The 17,644-nt window shown below is 32.4% G+C and overlaps 1 protein-coding gene across 1 annotated transcript; it reads right to left on the bottom strand.

Annotated features, from left to right (window-relative positions):
• Nucleotides 1-8,417: 8,417 nt before the first annotated feature.
• Nucleotides 8,418-17,125, bottom strand: LOC134708637 (sialin-like). The gene is made up of 11 exons (XM_063569284.1): nucleotides 17,092-17,125; nucleotides 16,144-16,445; nucleotides 14,366-14,599; nucleotides 13,773-13,860; nucleotides 13,532-13,627; nucleotides 12,333-12,463; nucleotides 11,504-11,653; nucleotides 10,687-10,819; nucleotides 10,321-10,471; nucleotides 9,848-9,938; nucleotides 8,418-8,661 (listed from the first exon to the last, which is right to left on the bottom strand). Exons 1-11 carry the CDS (start codon nucleotides 17,123-17,125, stop codon nucleotides 8,431-8,433), a joined length of 1,641 nt encoding a protein of 546 aa, XP_063425354.1. The 3' UTR covers nucleotides 8,418-8,430.
• Nucleotides 17,126-17,644: the final 519 nt, after the last annotated feature.

Raw genomic sequence — 17,644 nt, 5'->3', positions numbered from 1 at the left:
TCTCAGTTTTTGCTAACAATATACGATATCATCAGCATACAATACATACATTGATAAAGTTGCTATTTTTAGATGTTTTTGTTTACTAGTATCTTATATATTTGACATGATTAGTAAATAAACTAAATATATCTATTCATTCATTAAAAAAAACTGTCTATTCTACTTACTAATAATTCTTTAACTCTATTTTTTTAACCAATTTGTAAAAAATGTAGAGTCTTCATTTTTTGTTTTTATTTTATATGTTTTTGCATTCTTTTAAATATATTTTTTACTTGGTAGTACGAATTTGTTTGTACTTTCAAACTTCACTTAGGCGCAGGACATGTTAGCAAAATATTTTGAACTACTAGGGGACATTTGAGCGCCGACATTAGAGACCATCTTAGCGCCATAGTAATCCGTTCACTTGCATTTTCGATAGCTCATTTTAGCGAAAACTTACTTGGTTGAATAATACTTTGTAAGCTTAGGCAGAAGTTCAGGGTTTTTCAAACGAACATATAATGGTCCAGAGTCGTTCCGTGATGTTACAATGAGCAATGTTTTAGTTGTCACATAGCTATTTTCGTTTTTCTTGATACTATTATAAAATTGCAAACAACAACAAATATAAAAACACGAAGTATAATAGACAAATGTGCACCAAAATCTAGACAAGATAATAAGAAAGAACATGTTCTAATGCAATTCAACAGTATTGAACAGGGGGTATATCCAGAGCCCATTACGTACATTTTCTTAAATATAATACATTCCTGGCTAGAACGAACTTTTAACATTTGATTAAATCTTTAAGATATTCAGTACTGCATTTTAATGGACATCATATGTTTTATATTGTTCTGTCTTGAGTCTATGAAAGTTTTTTTTATTTATTATGTATAATATTATAATTGGTTAACAATATTTCGCTAAAATGGGCATTGATAGTTTTATTTTTTGCTAAAATGGGTTAAAAATCAGGGGCTAAAATTGGTTTTACTTTGGCGCTAAAACTTCCGATTGTTTTTCTCTCGCTCAAATGTCCATGTCAATCTCATAAACATGTTTAACCCCGCCGCATTTTTGCGCCTGTCCCAAGTCAGGAGCCTCTGGCCTTTGTTAATCTTTTAATTTTAGTTTATTGTGTACAATTTGGAAATTAGGATGGCGTTCATTATCACTTAACTAGTATATATTTGTTAAGGTGCCATCGGAAGGACGCCTCCGGGTGCGGGAATTTCTCGCTACATTGAAGACCTCTTGGTGACCTTCTGCTGTTGTTTTTTCTATGGTCGGGCAGAGACATATATATGTCTCTGGGTCGGGTTGTTGTCTCTTTGACACATTTCCCATTTCCATTTTCAATTTTATTGGACATATTAACATATATGCTTCACGATGAGATTTTTAATTAAAGTACCAAAACGTCATGTGGTTTTAAAGGATTTTTGAAATGTTTTTACAATTATACGAAACTTTTACAATTATACGAAACTGAATATTTTGGTTCTGGGTGTGTCTTCGTTCTTGTATTTTGTAAATTTTGATGGTTCAGCATGAAGTTTTCTCCGTTTCTTGGTTTAATCAACCATATTGTTATACAACTTGATGTAAACATTTGATTAAATCAGCATCCATATCATACAACTGTTTATAACAAAATGTCACGACACTTTGCCCTTCCATTCTTTTGAACGTTATTAGTAATCATATTATTGTAGCAAATAGTAAAATAAACGTATAATCCTAATTACCAAACGAGTGTCACAAAAACATTTCAATGCAATCTCGTCATTTATAGCCTAAGGTCTAGTCTCGCGAGAATTCATTTATCGTGTTTGCAACCAATCAAAGTAAATTAATTTATTCTCTGCGGTATCACTGCGTATCAATGCAATGTGATCAATGTATATCAAAAGTGATTAAACGTTATTCACGTGTCAACTATCTCGTGATTTTATCCTCGAACGACAGGTTCAGATAGATACCAGAAAGCTAAAAGCACAATGCAGTACACAAAAACTCTCTTGTTATCTTAGTCTCTTAATAGGATTTATCTGTCATCTTTTTCGTCACACGAGTGTTTAATCATTTTATTTGTCATCTCGAATGCAATCAAATTAGCAATACTGGAATTAACTGACTTGAAAACATGACCACCAAAGTTACAAAAATCAAATTATATACTCATACCGCATTCTGATAAAGTGATTGTTGCAACCGGCAGTTAAACTTTTAACACGATTCGAAAGAAAAAAAACACTTCATGTTTCTTACATGTATTTAAGATAAGTTATATGAGAGAAATGAAAAATAAATGTCATCAACAGATTTAATTTAACTTTTGTTTCATAAAGGTTGCCTGTATAAATTGACCTGTTAATTGTTATAAGCTAACTTTCCTGTAATGAATATCTTATTCATATCAGGGCGTTAAACAATTCACAATACATCCAATAAATTTTTCCAAATATGCCCACCAGGGAAAAGGGCTTGAATATGACTGCTATAGAAAATTAAGGTTCAAAGGATATCAGTAGGCCTGGTAAAAAGCCACCCTAGGACCACCCTATGACCACTCAAACGGTTAGTGCAATAGTGATCTCAATCACAAACGTGCAGAATGTGTAACACACTCCCATACGAACTTGTTGTTAACTGTTATAGCGTTCTACTTCAACCTGAAATATTAAATTGTTGCATTGTATCTGAATAAAAAAAAAGGATGATTTTGATTTGACTGACAATTAGACAACTAACTATCATCAGAATCCCATTGACGTTGTTGTTTCATTTGACTGACAATGAGACAACTAACTATCATCAGAATCCCATTGACGTTGTTGTTTCATTTGACTGACAATGAGACAACTAACTATCATCAGAGTCCAATTGTATTGTTGTTTCATTTGACTGACAATGAGACAACTTACTATCCATCAGAGTCCCATTGACGTTGATGTTTCATTTAACTGACAATGAGACAACTTACTATCCATCAGAGTCCAATTGTCGTTGATGTTTCATTTGACTGACAATGAGACAACTTACTATCCATCAGAGTTCCATTGACGTTGATGTTTCATTTGACTAACAATGTGACAACTTACTATCCATCAGAGTCCCATTGACGTTGTTGTTTAATTTGACTTACAATAAAACAACTAACTATCCATCAGATTCCAATTGACGTTGTTGTTTCATTTGACTGACAATGAGACAACTAACTATCCATCAGAGTCCCATTGATGTTGTTGTTTCATTTGACTGACAATGAGACAACTAACTATCCATCAGAGTCCCATTGACGTTGTTGTTTCATTTGACTGACAATGAGACAACTAACTATCCATCAGAGTCCCATTGACGTTGATGTTTCATTTGACTGACAATGAGACAACTAACTATCCATCAGAGTTCCATTGACGTTGATGTTTTATTTGACTGACAATGAGACAACTAACTATTCATCAGAGTCCCATTGACGTTGATGTTTCATTTGACTGACAATGAGACAACTAATTATCCATCAGAGTCCCATTGACGTTGTTGTTTCATTTGACTGACAATGAGACAACTAAGTATCCATCAGCGTCCAATTGACGTTGATGTTTCATTTGACTGAAAATGAGACAACTCACTTTCCATCGGAGTCCCATTGACGTTGATGTTTCATTTAATTTAATTTGGTAAGTGTCGTGAGGGTATATGTTGAGTTTTCAAGTGAATTGTCTATACCTAATTGGTTTATCAAGCAATTAATGTGATGAATTTTACAGACAAAAACGATGTTATGTGGGGCTTTGTTTGCGGGGACAACAACATATTTATCATGGAGGTCGGATAGGTGTTTAGCAACATTTGGGTCTTTGAAGATTGACATAGCATGGGCATTGATGGACCCATTCAGTTTCTTAATTCTGATTTGTATTAACGACCCCACTGCCTTAATCCATTCGGATAGAGTGTCTACGTCTTCCTTCTCGCGCTTAGCCCTTTGCCTGGCATAATCCTCGACTGAATCCATCAAAATTTTAAAGTTGTATTTTCAATTGATGGATTTAGGCTCACGATATTTTGGACCTTTCGATAACACATTTCGTAGAGAAGTGTTATTAACAATGTTAAGGTTACCGGTAATAACGTGGCCAGCAGGATTATATGTGAATTGGGAACTAGCACAAGTGCAATCAGGAGGTTTAGACTTGAAGTCGTCAATATCGAGATCCTGCAAAACGCGTTTGTAATTGAAAATTTTAGTTGCAATAGGTTTGGTATAGGTATAAGAAATTATTGGTACAGACTAGTCTTTGAAATAAGGAGGTATTTTCGATTGAACTAATTTATGATGAAGAATATTGCATAGGTTGAGGCCATCGAGACCTTTGTTGGCAAAGGAAAGATTTTTGCAAGTAACGAAAAGTAAAATCACAAATTACTCAATTCCGTGGAAAATTCAAAAAGAAAAGTTTATAATCAAATTGCAAAATCAAAATCTAAAACACATCAAACGAATGGATAACAACTGTCATATTTGTGACTTGAAACAGAAATTTTATGTGGTTATAGCTAGCCTAACCTCTCACTTGCATGTTTGACAGTTGCATACAATTCCATTATATTGACAACAATGTATGAACAAAACAAACAGACATAATAGGTAAAATGTTAAAATTAGGTATAATAGCTACTTACTATTATATTTGTTTGCCTAATTGAATAATTAGTAATAGACCCCCTTTCAAATAAGAACATGTTTAGTGGCACATACAAAAGTATTATTGTGGTCTATCTAATTGCATTACACAGCATACGAATCTAGATAAATGGTTGGTTTTAGACATTATTGGCTTTAAATAGGTTTCAGTACTTGCAATTACTTTTAAATCGGTATTTTTCATCTTTCATGTTTTGTGCTCTAAGATCAAATGAGTTACGTTTCAACTACGATTTTTATAGTTTTAATATGTGTGTTGTTACAACTGTCCAAGGTTTGGGAAGATTTGGTAGCCAAAAACATACTCCGCAATATTGTATAATGTTTGTATCCCAAGTCCTATGAGTAAGTTGTCATTTTATGATGTATAATATATTTGTTTTCAGTTTTCCTTTTCGTACTGTTTGTTGCTATTTGTTCTCTAGGATCACCGTTCCAGGTCTAGTAGACTGACAGTTGGGCATCATTAGAAAAAAACAACAAAAGTCAAGCAAGATGTTTTATTTTATTTATTTTAAAAGTCGATGTTAAAATCTGAGCCAAAACGTAGAACTTAAGCATTGTATTTAATTCCTTGATGTAAATTCAATTCATTGTTCTTTGAATTATCGATTTCTGATTGGTCTAGACGAGAGGGTAACATTAAAAAAATTGTCACCCGCTCAGCCATGTGATAGAGTAAACTGACATCCTCGTCTTAGCCAATCAAAACATGGCATTTTAACGTGAAGCATAATAAAGTAAATTGTCTCCCTCGTATTAGCCATTCAAAATCTGGCATTTTAACGTGAAGTATAATAATAATAAAAAAAAAACACGTTAAACTTGATAGTGACAAACTTTTTTACATAATATGCATGTTTGCAATATATTAATATTTATATGAAGTCAATATTGTCTTTTAATTAGTATTGAAATGTAACATATGTACGCTTTAATTATATTGTCAAATATGTTGCACTTGTTTTTTTCTTTTTGTGTTCTTATAAAGAATTATGTATCCAATTAATAGGATGTTAACATTTCTAATATAACTTCATAGGAAAACAATTAAAAATCATGTCTATCATTTAAACATACGGTACTTGATATGATTAAATTATCAATTTTATGAAATATTAAAAAATACACATTTGTTACCCATTGGCGCATGGCCGTCTGCTGAAATATGATCTTTTGTCAGGTTGTCTCTTTGACACATTTATTAAGAATTTAATGCAGCTTGTTGTAATTTTATTGGGATGAAAAAGCGTTGATCAAAGAACATTTTATATGAAGAGATGAATTATAAAATTGATACGAAGCATGCAAAAGAGTAGGTCCGGTAAGACCCCTTTTTGGCCCCAAAAATAACAGTTTTACAAAATTGTTAGAATGTAAACTTTTAGTTATTTATTGGACTGTTAAATGGTTCTGCTACATACATATGGGCAGTTTTTGACAATACAATGCACATATATCGGGTTGTAGCACTATTAAGTCATGCTAAATTACGGAAATCATTAAAATTCTATCATTTTAGTTAAATTTTAGACGGTTTCCGTGTAAAACGAAAGTGGCCGCATTCGTGTTCATCCTTAATTTTGAAATGTAAGATGTATTTCATGATAATACATAACATATATAAAAGTTTTGGATGAACACGGATGCGGCCACTTTCGTTTTTGACAAAAACCGTCTGAAAAGTGTCGTTTTTTGGCATATTTGAGAGATTTTTCATATTTGAGCTTGAATCGGATCGTTAGTAATGACTTAATCAGTTAAAATCTTTCACATAAATTAATTGAATCAAGTGAAATAGACACTTAAGTGTTTGAAAAGTGGTCAAAATCTTTCGTCAGGTGAAACTGAAATTTGAGGCAAAAATGAGTCCTTACCGGACCTACTCCTTTTATTCATTTTGCTACGTGTACCACTATCAAATCGTTGAACATAAAATTGACAGGCTACAACAATAAAATAACGAATTATGTTTAGCTTTTTTGTTTGTTTTTCTTTGCGCATTATTTTTATGTTGTAACAGGAAGCACGTGCACTCATTAATGTTGCATTTTATTGAAAATTGGAATAATGTTCGAATGCCAATGCGATTGTTTGTCAACCAAACAAGAGTATGCACTTTTATGAATAAATAAAGGCAACAGTAGTATACTCATAAATCCATGGACAAAAAAAAAAAACCGGGGTAACAAACTTAATCTGAGGGAAACGCATTAAATATAAGAAGAGAACAACGACTTAACATTAAAATGTAACACACATAGAAACGGACTAAGCATTAGACAAAATCATATGAGAATAACAAATATAACACCAAAACCAAATACATGAATTTGGAATAGATAAGTACCGTGACACGTCTTATAGTAATGTGAATTCACACTCAAAAATAAGAGAAAAAAACGACACAACGGAAACACAACGTTAAAATGTAACATACACAGAAACGAACTATAACATAACAATGGCCATATTCCTAACTTGGTACAGGACATTTTTAAAGGAAAAAATTGTGGGTTGAACCTAGTTTTATGGCATGTCAAACCTCCTTCTTTTTTGGCAATGTGCAATATAATATTAAAATGACAACACAACATTACAGGACTATAATATAAATAAATAGGAGAACACAATTGACAAAGAAACACTCATAAATATAAATATATGTAGTGTTTTTGTTATTGTCCGGATTGTACTAAGCTTATGCAAACTCTTTCCCCATTAAAAATTTAAATCTTAACGACAAAGAAGTTCTTTCAACGCTTGGCAATTTTTTGGCAAATAAAAATTAAAAATTAAATTAAAATTTATTTATGTGTTGAGCCCGAGAATTCAGCAAATATGTGAGACTGGACGTTTATTGCTTCCATTAATTACAAAATGTAATTACAGTAACTTGGAGTTGTTCATTTTCGTGCATGTAAATTTCCAGGAATTATACGAGAAATGGACTACTTTGATTATAAATCATTGAAAAAAGATTCATGGTTACAAAGAAGTTTGTATTTTTTTACCATTGGTGGTTCAAAGCCATGTGAAATTGCATATTCAGGGTCTGGACATAAATGTATATCTTTTTAATTGGTAGATAGTTATAATTGGCGAATCTTGTAACGAGAAGACATAGATACTTTTTAATTGATCCTTACGATGTCTTGGGAAATTCCGGAAACTCTTTGGAGAAATGTTTCATAATTTCAAACTTTTGTTCTCTCATGATATAGTGCAACTCATTTCCTGAAACAAACTTGTAGGTATCTAACTTGGTCTAACGCCTGTAATGACTTTGCTTTAAAATTTATATTGAAAGAAAGACAACTCCGTTTTTTTTCTAAAATATAAATTACAAAGTGTATAATTTTTTTATGCGAATTCTTGTAATAACATCAAGTTTTAACAGGAGTAAAAACTTTAATTGTATATTTTATTGTCAATTTCGTGTTGTTCTGAATTGTACATGTCGCTGAATCAATGTCATAAACATTGATAATAGCATATGCTAATGTTAATGGTTACTTTTTCCTTAAGCATATACTAAATCCATTGCTTTATTTAGTATATGCTAAACTCTAATAGAACAATTCGGGATGGGTTCTCAAATGACCTCTAAACAATCTTGAAATTGTAAAAATTCCATTGCATTTCGTTTTATTTTAGTACTGGTATCCATTTATCTCACTTTTGCAAAGATTTAAATAAATCTAACGTTACAAATTATCTTATGTTTATTCACGTGTAATATTAAGAATCGTTCTTGTCTGCTGAATCGAGATATTGATCCGGTTGCTATCTAATTTGTTGTAACTGTCAATGTTTTTGGTGGAACTTTCAATTGTTTGGTCATCTGTAGCCCATGGTTGGACATTACCAGAGGAAAGTAAACCAAATATAAGCGCGCCCATAACATTACATCCCGCACATACATAAAACACGTTTCGCCATTCTTCTCGTGTGTCCTGAAATAGATAAAATTGAGAATAGAAATGGGGATTATGTCAAAGAGACAACAACCCGACCATAGAGCAGACAACAGCCGAATATTGGTCTTCAATCCAGCGAAAAACTCCCGCACCCAGAGGTGGTCCTCAGCTTGCCCCTAAGTAAAATTGTGTATTAGTTGAAGTGAAAAAGGACGTCACAATAAACCCCCTAACATATAAATGAACTAAAAATTATAAAAAATACAATACAAGACTAACAAAGACATAGCAAATATTTTGTATACAATCGTCAACACTACGTATACTGTATACCTGTAAATAGTACGAATTATTCTTTTTCTATACTGCGTTTTACAATACTTTTTTCAAAACAAAAGAGTATTTTAATTCGTATACCGCCCGTTCAGTTTTGTGGCAAAACGTGTACAAATTAATAAATAGTTTAAATCATAGGTACTGCGGAGGGCTTCATAATATTTTCCCTGCATGTATTATCTCCCTTATAATGATTTAAGATGTGTTCACACTGCCCATGTGAAACATGTGTTGTATATATACAATTCGTATTGTTTTCATCTTTAAAATGGAAATAAGTCAATTGTTTAACATGTATTCAATGTTATATTCAAATGTTAATAAATATATGGGAGTGTCTCCAGAAAAAAACCCGCAGTATCAATGTTCAAAATTTCAAACTTGTTTGAGCCTGAGTGTAAACACGGCCTTAGATACTCCAGTCACTGCTGATTTTAATTGCAGTTCGTCGTCCTAAAAGCACAATAAAAATTCAAGACTATAGCACACAAGTTTAAAACGGATAAAGCAATTAAAGCAAATCGAGTACCAGATCTATCACCAGTCTAAGCAGATCTAAGCAGATCTATTACCAGTCTAAGCAGATCTATCACCAGTCTAAGCAGATCTATCACCAGTCTAAGCAGATCTATCACCAGTCTAAGCAGATCTATCACCAGTCTAAGGAGATCTATCACCAGTCTAAGCAGATCTATCACCATGTTAAAAGGTGCAGCACCAGTCTTGGCGAAGAAAAACAGCCATCTTTCATTACTATAATTTTAAGACTGTAGCACCAGTTTAAGCGGGCAAGCATCAGTTTACGCAGATCCAGCACTAGTTTTAGCGGCCCTACCACTATATGAATAAATTAACGGTATCTTATTTTAAGTTTTAGTGTACTTACATTTGGAGTAAGTTTTCCTACTGCTATAGGTGATAATATCCCTGGTATATTACCACACATGTTTGTTATTCCCATTACTATACCAGCATACCTTTACCGAATAATGAAGAAAAAGACTGTCAGTAAAACTTTTGTTTATACATAAAAGCAATACTTTATACATGATAAATATCAGTATAAGACGAGATATTATTGGAATATGTGATAGTTGTTTTACGTCTATGGACAAATCAAATACATATATGATATTCTGGACGATATCATTTTACGTTTGTCACTTTCGGGACTTTTATAACTTATAGATATACGGTATTTGTTTTACTCGTTGTTTAACTCGTTGTTTTACTCGTTGTTGAAGGTCGTAAGTCGCATATGGTTGTTAATTTCGACACTATTTGGTCTCTGGACAAGTGGTGTAAAAGTGTCTCATATGCCAATAGTACCAAGTATTCTTAATTTCATATCCAACTTACTTTCCAGAAATATCAACAATGTTTACAGCATATCCTGCACGTGATAATCCCGAACATGCCATCGCTAGACAAATGCAAGCTACCGTCACATATCTTTGATCACATGTTGTAAATCCAGCCGCAACAATACAGAACGACGATCCGATGAAAGCTAAAATTTAGAGACATCAAAATAAGAAGCTGTGGGTCACTAATCATAAGATTTTTAATTTGGCGAAGGGTGACAAATTATATAAACGTTCTTTTTAGCTTCAGGTAAATAAGTTTAAATTGAACACAACCCAAAGTTATGACAATATCAAATATTCTGTTTTTATTTTCTAATTACATCAAGGAATATATAGGAAAATAAATTGTTATCCTTACCAGAGCACTGGTAGAATTTTCTTGTAGCTTTAGTAGAAAGAATTTTCCTGGCTCGTATCCAGTCTGCTGATTGTCCAGCAATAAAAGCAAAAACAATGTAACACAGATTTGGTAATGCTGAAAACACACCATTCTTCAATAAAAGATATGAAAAAATAAAGTAGTCACATTATATCCTAAAGGTATTGGAAAAAAATCATAAGCATAATAAAAGCAGAACACCATAATCACAAGTATGAAAAATAAACCAGAAAGGCTAAAACTAATAATAACACTTTACAAATCTAAAAAAAAAAAAAGACTCAACATCAAGAACCTCACAAAAACGGAGGTGATGTAGTTGAGTAAGCAGTTTCCTGCTTTACATTTGCACCGTCGGCGTCGAGTTGCATATGCAAGTAAATATCAATACAAAATCCCATCACAATCGAAGAAATGGAGGACGGGAGTGTGGTAACCTTTATTGGAACATATCTATTGTCATATATGACACAACTGTTCCATATCTTAGTGGTATTGTATTTGATAATATTGTTTCACATATTGTCATCCGGGGTCTTTGATAGAAGACTGGTATTACATGTGTTGTGTTAGTTATTCAAGACTATATTGTGATCTGGTTTTGTTAACAGTCTTGCCCTTTGATTATTTGATGGATGTATAGTTGTTTCATTAGCAATCACATCATCGGTTGCTATATTTTGTTTGTTCATGTTTTATGTTGGTTTAAGTATTGTACATTTTAAAATCTCAGGTCAAGTGTTCAACGCTATATGTCAAAACCTATCTACAGCAAGACTAGTACTGAAAAACTTACACTTTTTATATTGAATTTAAGAACAGATTTCATGAAATCTGGTATACTAGTCAGTATCGTGAAACCCATCCAAGCTCCACATACCTCAGCGAACAGGCATGCGTACAACGGTACAGATTTTGCCATGGCTAACCATGGAACATTTAATTTCTAGAAAATAATTAAATTAGGTAAATACAATATACCATGATTAACCACATATCAAAATACAACAATTGTAAGCAAAATTTACTGTGTGGTTGCTGTTCTTCCATTCAGTATTGACAATATTGCTAAAAACGAAATGTTTAACACTATTGAAATAAATGCACATTGTGACACGCAAACAAATGAAATTAAAACATGGCTAAAAGAAAAATAGGGATTTGAAGGAAAATAGACGTTTAGCAAGGAAAACTTTTTTAATAGATAAATTAGTAAAGTTATTGGATTTCAGATATCGCAGACTTTGCGACGAATGTTTGTAAACAAAAAAAGGTAATAAAAAATATTCTTTTACAAAATCAGAACATTCAACAAAGGCTTAAGTAATTTATTTACGATATATTACAAAATTTGGATTACTAGTACAATATACATGTTCAAGTCTAAATTCTAAGATAAATTTGTATTTATGAATTCTATTTTATTTTTTTCAATAATTGTATTTTATACTTGTAAAAGTTTATATATATATATATATAGATATAGGAAGATGTGGTGTGAGTGCCAATATATGGTATATATATATATATATATATATATATATATGATATGTCAAAAGTTTAAATAGGAAATGGAATCAATTTGAAGAATAGCAAATTAAAGGTGTAACATTTCTATGAATTACCTTATTTTCAACATTAAACGGAATAGTCTTACAGATGTAGTTCTTCTCTGCGTCCGTGATCCAAGGATGTTCTAACGGCGTATCTCTTATTAGAATAAACCACAACAGTACCCATAGCAACGTCACACCACCTGTTGAAACAGATTCATAAATAACTTTAACATCTTTTGATGAAGTTGAAATTCAGTTGTAGAAAGTGCACGCAAATGCTAATAGAATCATTTTTCAACCGCGCAGACGACCGCAATACTTATGTTGGTAATAATACTGAATCATGACGTCCTTTGACCTATAATAATGGTTTACTTTCACAAATTACGACTTGGATGGATGCACTCACACCACATTTTCGTATATCTATGAACGTTTTGAACAGATTAATTTTATGTGATGTACAATGTATATATAAATACATGGATCTTTTGTGTCTAAAAAAAGATGACCTTAGTTATCATATCTTATGTTCATTATAAGATCGACATTAAATCTTTTTACAGTTTTATTTTAAAATATTTAAAAATTATCTAATTTCGAAATGCAAGTGATGACAATATGCCAATAGTTTTTGGAAAGTTTGCTATAGCTTGCTATTGCTACTTTCCTTAGCCATCGGCCTCATACTTATGGTGACAGATTATCGCCATTTATTCTGATCCGAGATAATTTAGTACTAGTACTAGTGTTTGAATTCTGATTTTTATTTGCTGTTGTGGTATAATAATTACATTAGATGTTTGTTTCATTATAATACTTAATCCTGATTGGCTAACTGTAGAGCACGTGTTATTCCTTAAGTAATTGCATTACTCAATAAAACTTTTCATTCAAGATAACACGTAGTCCCACAATAAAGTGCAGAGATGAATTAAAAAAAACAATTATAAAATTCGTGTTTTATGATCATTTGCTCTAACAATGTAATTATCAGTATTGAATGTTTCTTTTTGTTACTTCCTCGGGTTGTGAAAACGTTGACCGTGCGCACATTTTTAGAATAAAGCGCTTTCGCGCTTCATACAAAATGTACTTCGGTCAAGGCTTTAACATCCCAATTAAGTTACAAAAATAAACATTCAATTCTTAAATGGTGCACACCGATGTTGTTTTCTTGAGCAATTTAAGCTTAAAAAACTACGAATATCTACCATCAAAACAAACTTAAAATTAAACAAATAAAAAATTAGAATATCAGTGTAAACCTGTTATATAAAATATTGAACCCCATCCATTGTCAAAGCCATATTCACAGAGGAATCCAGAACTTGCAAGGGTTATCACACTTCCTGATGGAGGACCTGAAAAAAATCAAAATAGAAATTATTCATATCAATTTATATCTTTATAGCTTATTTCAAATGTACATATACAGCTACTGTAATAAGTTAAACATTGAAGTAATATAAAAGTGTCTGAATTTCTCTGAAACTAGTAAGTATATACCTAAGTAATATAATGCCATTAGTTTCGTTCTTTCTAATGGTGGAGCCCATCGTCCCCACACAGAACTCATAGCTGGGAAACACACACCCTTCAAAATAGAAAGCAATAAAATCACACCCTACTTGTAGAAAGTCAAATGGAAAACCTTGTATACAAAACCCGCAAACACAGATAAATGAAACTTCTCAAACGTTTATTTACACGTTTTGTGAGCAAAAGTATCCGACTGATTAGAGGCTGACAAGCAAGTGTTTTGTGGAATGAGGTAAACTGAAAAATAAAATTTAAATTAAAAACATTTTTTTCAAATAATGAGATAATTAAACCCAGTTCTTGTTACAACGAAGTGTCCAGTGTGAAGTATAGACGAAACGCAAATGATTGTTAACAAACATACTTTCGAGAGCGATTTATTGGCCGAGTTTAACTCGTCGAAAATAACTCGAATAAAATGTCGCGAATATGGCAAAAAAATATTTTGTTTAAAAAAATGTAAAAAATCGCAAAAACACTGAGATCGTCGCGGAGTAAGCAATCCAAGTCTTAACGCGAATAAAAGCTTCCGCAAAATGAGTTGGTTTGAGTATACTTACCGATGCAAGTCCATTGACAGCTCTGACAACGTAAACAAGTATGATAGATGTACGAGCACATATTGGAGTCAGAATTGTACAAATACCACCTATTAGTAAAGCCGAACCAATGATACGTCTCCCACCAAATCTATCAGCGATCCATCCACCGGGAATCTGTGTTATTATGTATCCGTAAAAGAAGGCGGATAGAATATTCGCCCGAGTGTCTTTATCCCAGTCAAATTCTGCATGCTATAAAAATATAAATTATTGCATAAAAAAAAATGCCAGCTGGTTGTCATAACCTGCAATTATCTAATAACAACTTGTGTTATAACTTTACATATTGTGATGCGTTAAAGCGATGATATTCTTATAGCGTGGAAAGTGATCATTGTATGCATATTAATGCAATATTAGACAAATACTCCCACCACAAATAAGCTGACAAAAATAGTTTATTTTTTTACATTTCAATATCATGATTTGCATTCCATTCAACAGGTATCAATACTCATAAAAATAAATATATTGGAATTGTGGTCAAAATGTCTATATAAAATACAAAATTTAAAAAGAATTCCTCTGAATGAGTCAAGTTATTTCCCTTTGACTATATAAGGCTTCCAATATTTAATGCACTTAGTATTCATTGAACATATTTTTTCTCTGTTTCTAAAGATTGTACACATTTTTGTGCTTTCTAACGCTTCACGAGTATTGTATATGAATTACACATGCTTAGCGAAATCGCGGCAAGTAATAATTCTTAAGTCTACCTACCTGTTGAGCATCGAACGTACAAACAAGCATTGATCAGCATTTGAAGCAAGCACGTTATCTCGAGACCACCAACGCGAGGCCGTTAATTTATATGTATTTTATATGTAAAATTGTACCTTGTATGTTAAGGACATTTTAGAAAATCCTACAGCCTTGCAAAATATAAATACTTCAGTATAAAAATAAGAAGATGTTGTCTGATTGCCAATGAGATAACTCTCCACAAGAGACAAAATGACACAGATATTAACAGCTATAATAGGTCACCGTACGGCCTTCATCAATTAATAAAATCGTACCACATAGCTACATGATGTATGTAGCTATAAAAGATCCGAAAATATATATAACCCATAAAGCTTGGATGCATGAATTTTTATTAATTGTTAGTGGCTTTGAACTAGCTGTCAGTCACTGCAAGTACTCTCAGATCAGAATTTAGTGTCTTTTAATTGTTGGGATATACATGTACCCGGCCACATTTTTATAGAACTTTTTCTATTTGCAACCTTCTGATGAGTTAAGCCTTTTAAACTGATTTTAATAGTTCGTTCTTGTGTTGTACTGTTACACCACTTTCCCAGGTAAGGGGAGGGTTGGGATCCCGCTAAAATGTTTAACCCCGCCACATTCTGTATATACGTGCCTGTCCCAAGTCAGGAGCCTGTAATTCAGTGGTTGTCGTTTGTTGATGTGTTACATTTTTGTTTTTGTCCATTATTTTGTACATAAATAAGGCAATAGTTTTCTCGTTTGAATTGTTTTATCTTTGTCATTTCGGTGCTGACTATAGTATGGGCTTTGCTCATTGTTGAATGCCGTACGTTGACATATAGTTGTGTCATTTGTTCACTTATGGAGAATTGACTTATCATCCATCATATCACATCTTCTTTTTTTTATAGACTAAGTTTAAAGGAGCACCAAACCTCTCCTATCATGGGACAGTCGTTAGACAGCTCTCTCTGAAGATAACAAACACAAAAAAGTGTCAAATATGTCAGTCAGCATACCTGATTGGTTACTTCGATACTTTCAGATGTTCCTGGACATGTACCATTGATATGGTCGTTTCCCATCGAGCTGTTACTAGTTTTTACCATACAAACAATAGCCACTGATAAATCAAAACGGACAGCATACAAACAAAGAAACCCGAGGTACGCCACATATGCAAGAATCCATCGCTGTGAACAACAACAAGGTACGTTTACATCTTTAAAAGAGAGAACACAGTAGCAGACATGCATTGTCAAAGAGTTACTTTTAAACATTCTGCTGATCATATTAACCCTTAAAATAAGGAACTCGAAACCTAGAATACATCCGGTCATTGTGTTATAATAATTGTTCTATGTTAATTTTTGGATTCTTGTCTTTCATTTTAGCTTATATATGCTTTGTCTATATGACTTTTTGTGTTTCATTGTTACATATGACGTGTCTCTGTACTTATCCATCCCGTCATTGTGTTATTGTGCCATGGTAAATTTGTGCTTACATATTTGTTTGTTTTTATAGTGATTAGATAATAACACACTATTGACGGTTGTACACCTATTTTTGACATGTTTACCTATTATGTCTATGGTTTTGTTTACACATCATAAATTGTCAATTGCCAATAAAATATAATTTTATGCAACTGTCATACAAGTGAGAGGTTTAGCTAGCTATAAAATCAGGTGTAATCCCCATTTTATGCATGGTACCAAGTCAGGAATATGTCAGTTGTTGTCCATTCGTTTGATGTGTTTGAGATTTTGATTTTGTCATTTGATAAGGGACTTTTCGCTTTGAAATTTCGTCGGTGTTAAATTTTTTTTCTTAAAAGGAAGCAGGTAATAATTGAATATAACTCCATCTTAAAAGATCGCCAAAATTGACCAATTGCTGATATCTTGCTTATTTGGCGACATTGCAAAGCTTTCAATTAGAACTACTGGCTTATTAACACTCACCATCAGCATTCTGTTCTGTTTCTTCTTCAGCCATTTTATTGTGTATCCAAAGCCAGTATTTATTATAATTGCTGATATGCACAATATTATAATTGCTGATATGCAGTTATACTTATAAGGGTAATCTTGATGATTAAATTCCATCAATACTAGATACGTTATCATGCTGCATATGTAGTATGTAGGTAATACCTACATCACTGTTGATATATTCGACAGATTAAAAGAATAATATCTAGAATAGATAGTAATCCTCTGAGATTAATAGGTCAATTAAACTTGAACTGAAACAATAGTTTGACCTGTCTTTTTTATAAATTCTATCCGTTGCTTTGTTATTATTGGATAGAAAATAGTTAATTGAGGTTGATGATAAGCAGACTTTGTAATCCTTTTTTTTAGTAAAAGGAATATAGTTTCTAGTTATTCAAAAAAAATGCCGAAGTATCCTTTACAACAGTGCCAATGGCAAATTTGTGTCACTTCTTCCGAATAATGAGCAATTTCATGAACACACAAGTGTCTTTCACCATATGTCAAACCCATGAAATTG

Source organism: Mytilus trossulus, chromosome 2 (genome assembly GCF_036588685.1).
Source record: "Mytilus trossulus isolate FHL-02 chromosome 2, PNRI_Mtr1.1.1.hap1, whole genome shotgun sequence".
Classification (NCBI taxonomy): domain Eukaryota; kingdom Metazoa; phylum Mollusca; class Bivalvia; order Mytilida; family Mytilidae; genus Mytilus; species Mytilus trossulus.
This window is presented reverse-complemented; position numbering and strand designations above follow the sequence as displayed.

Coding starts and splice junctions, on each gene's coding strand:
- LOC134708637 (XM_063569284.1), bottom strand. CDS start 17,125: ATGGCTGAAGAAGAAACAGAACAGAATGCTGATG. Junction 13,861..14,365: donor CTGTCAATGGACTTGCATCG/GTAAGTATACTC, acceptor TCTATTTTGAAG/GGTGTGTGTTTCCCAGCTAT. Junction 10,472..10,686: donor AAAATTCTACCAGTGCTCTG/GTAAGGATAACA, acceptor TCTAAATTTTAG/CTTTCATCGGATCGTCGTTC.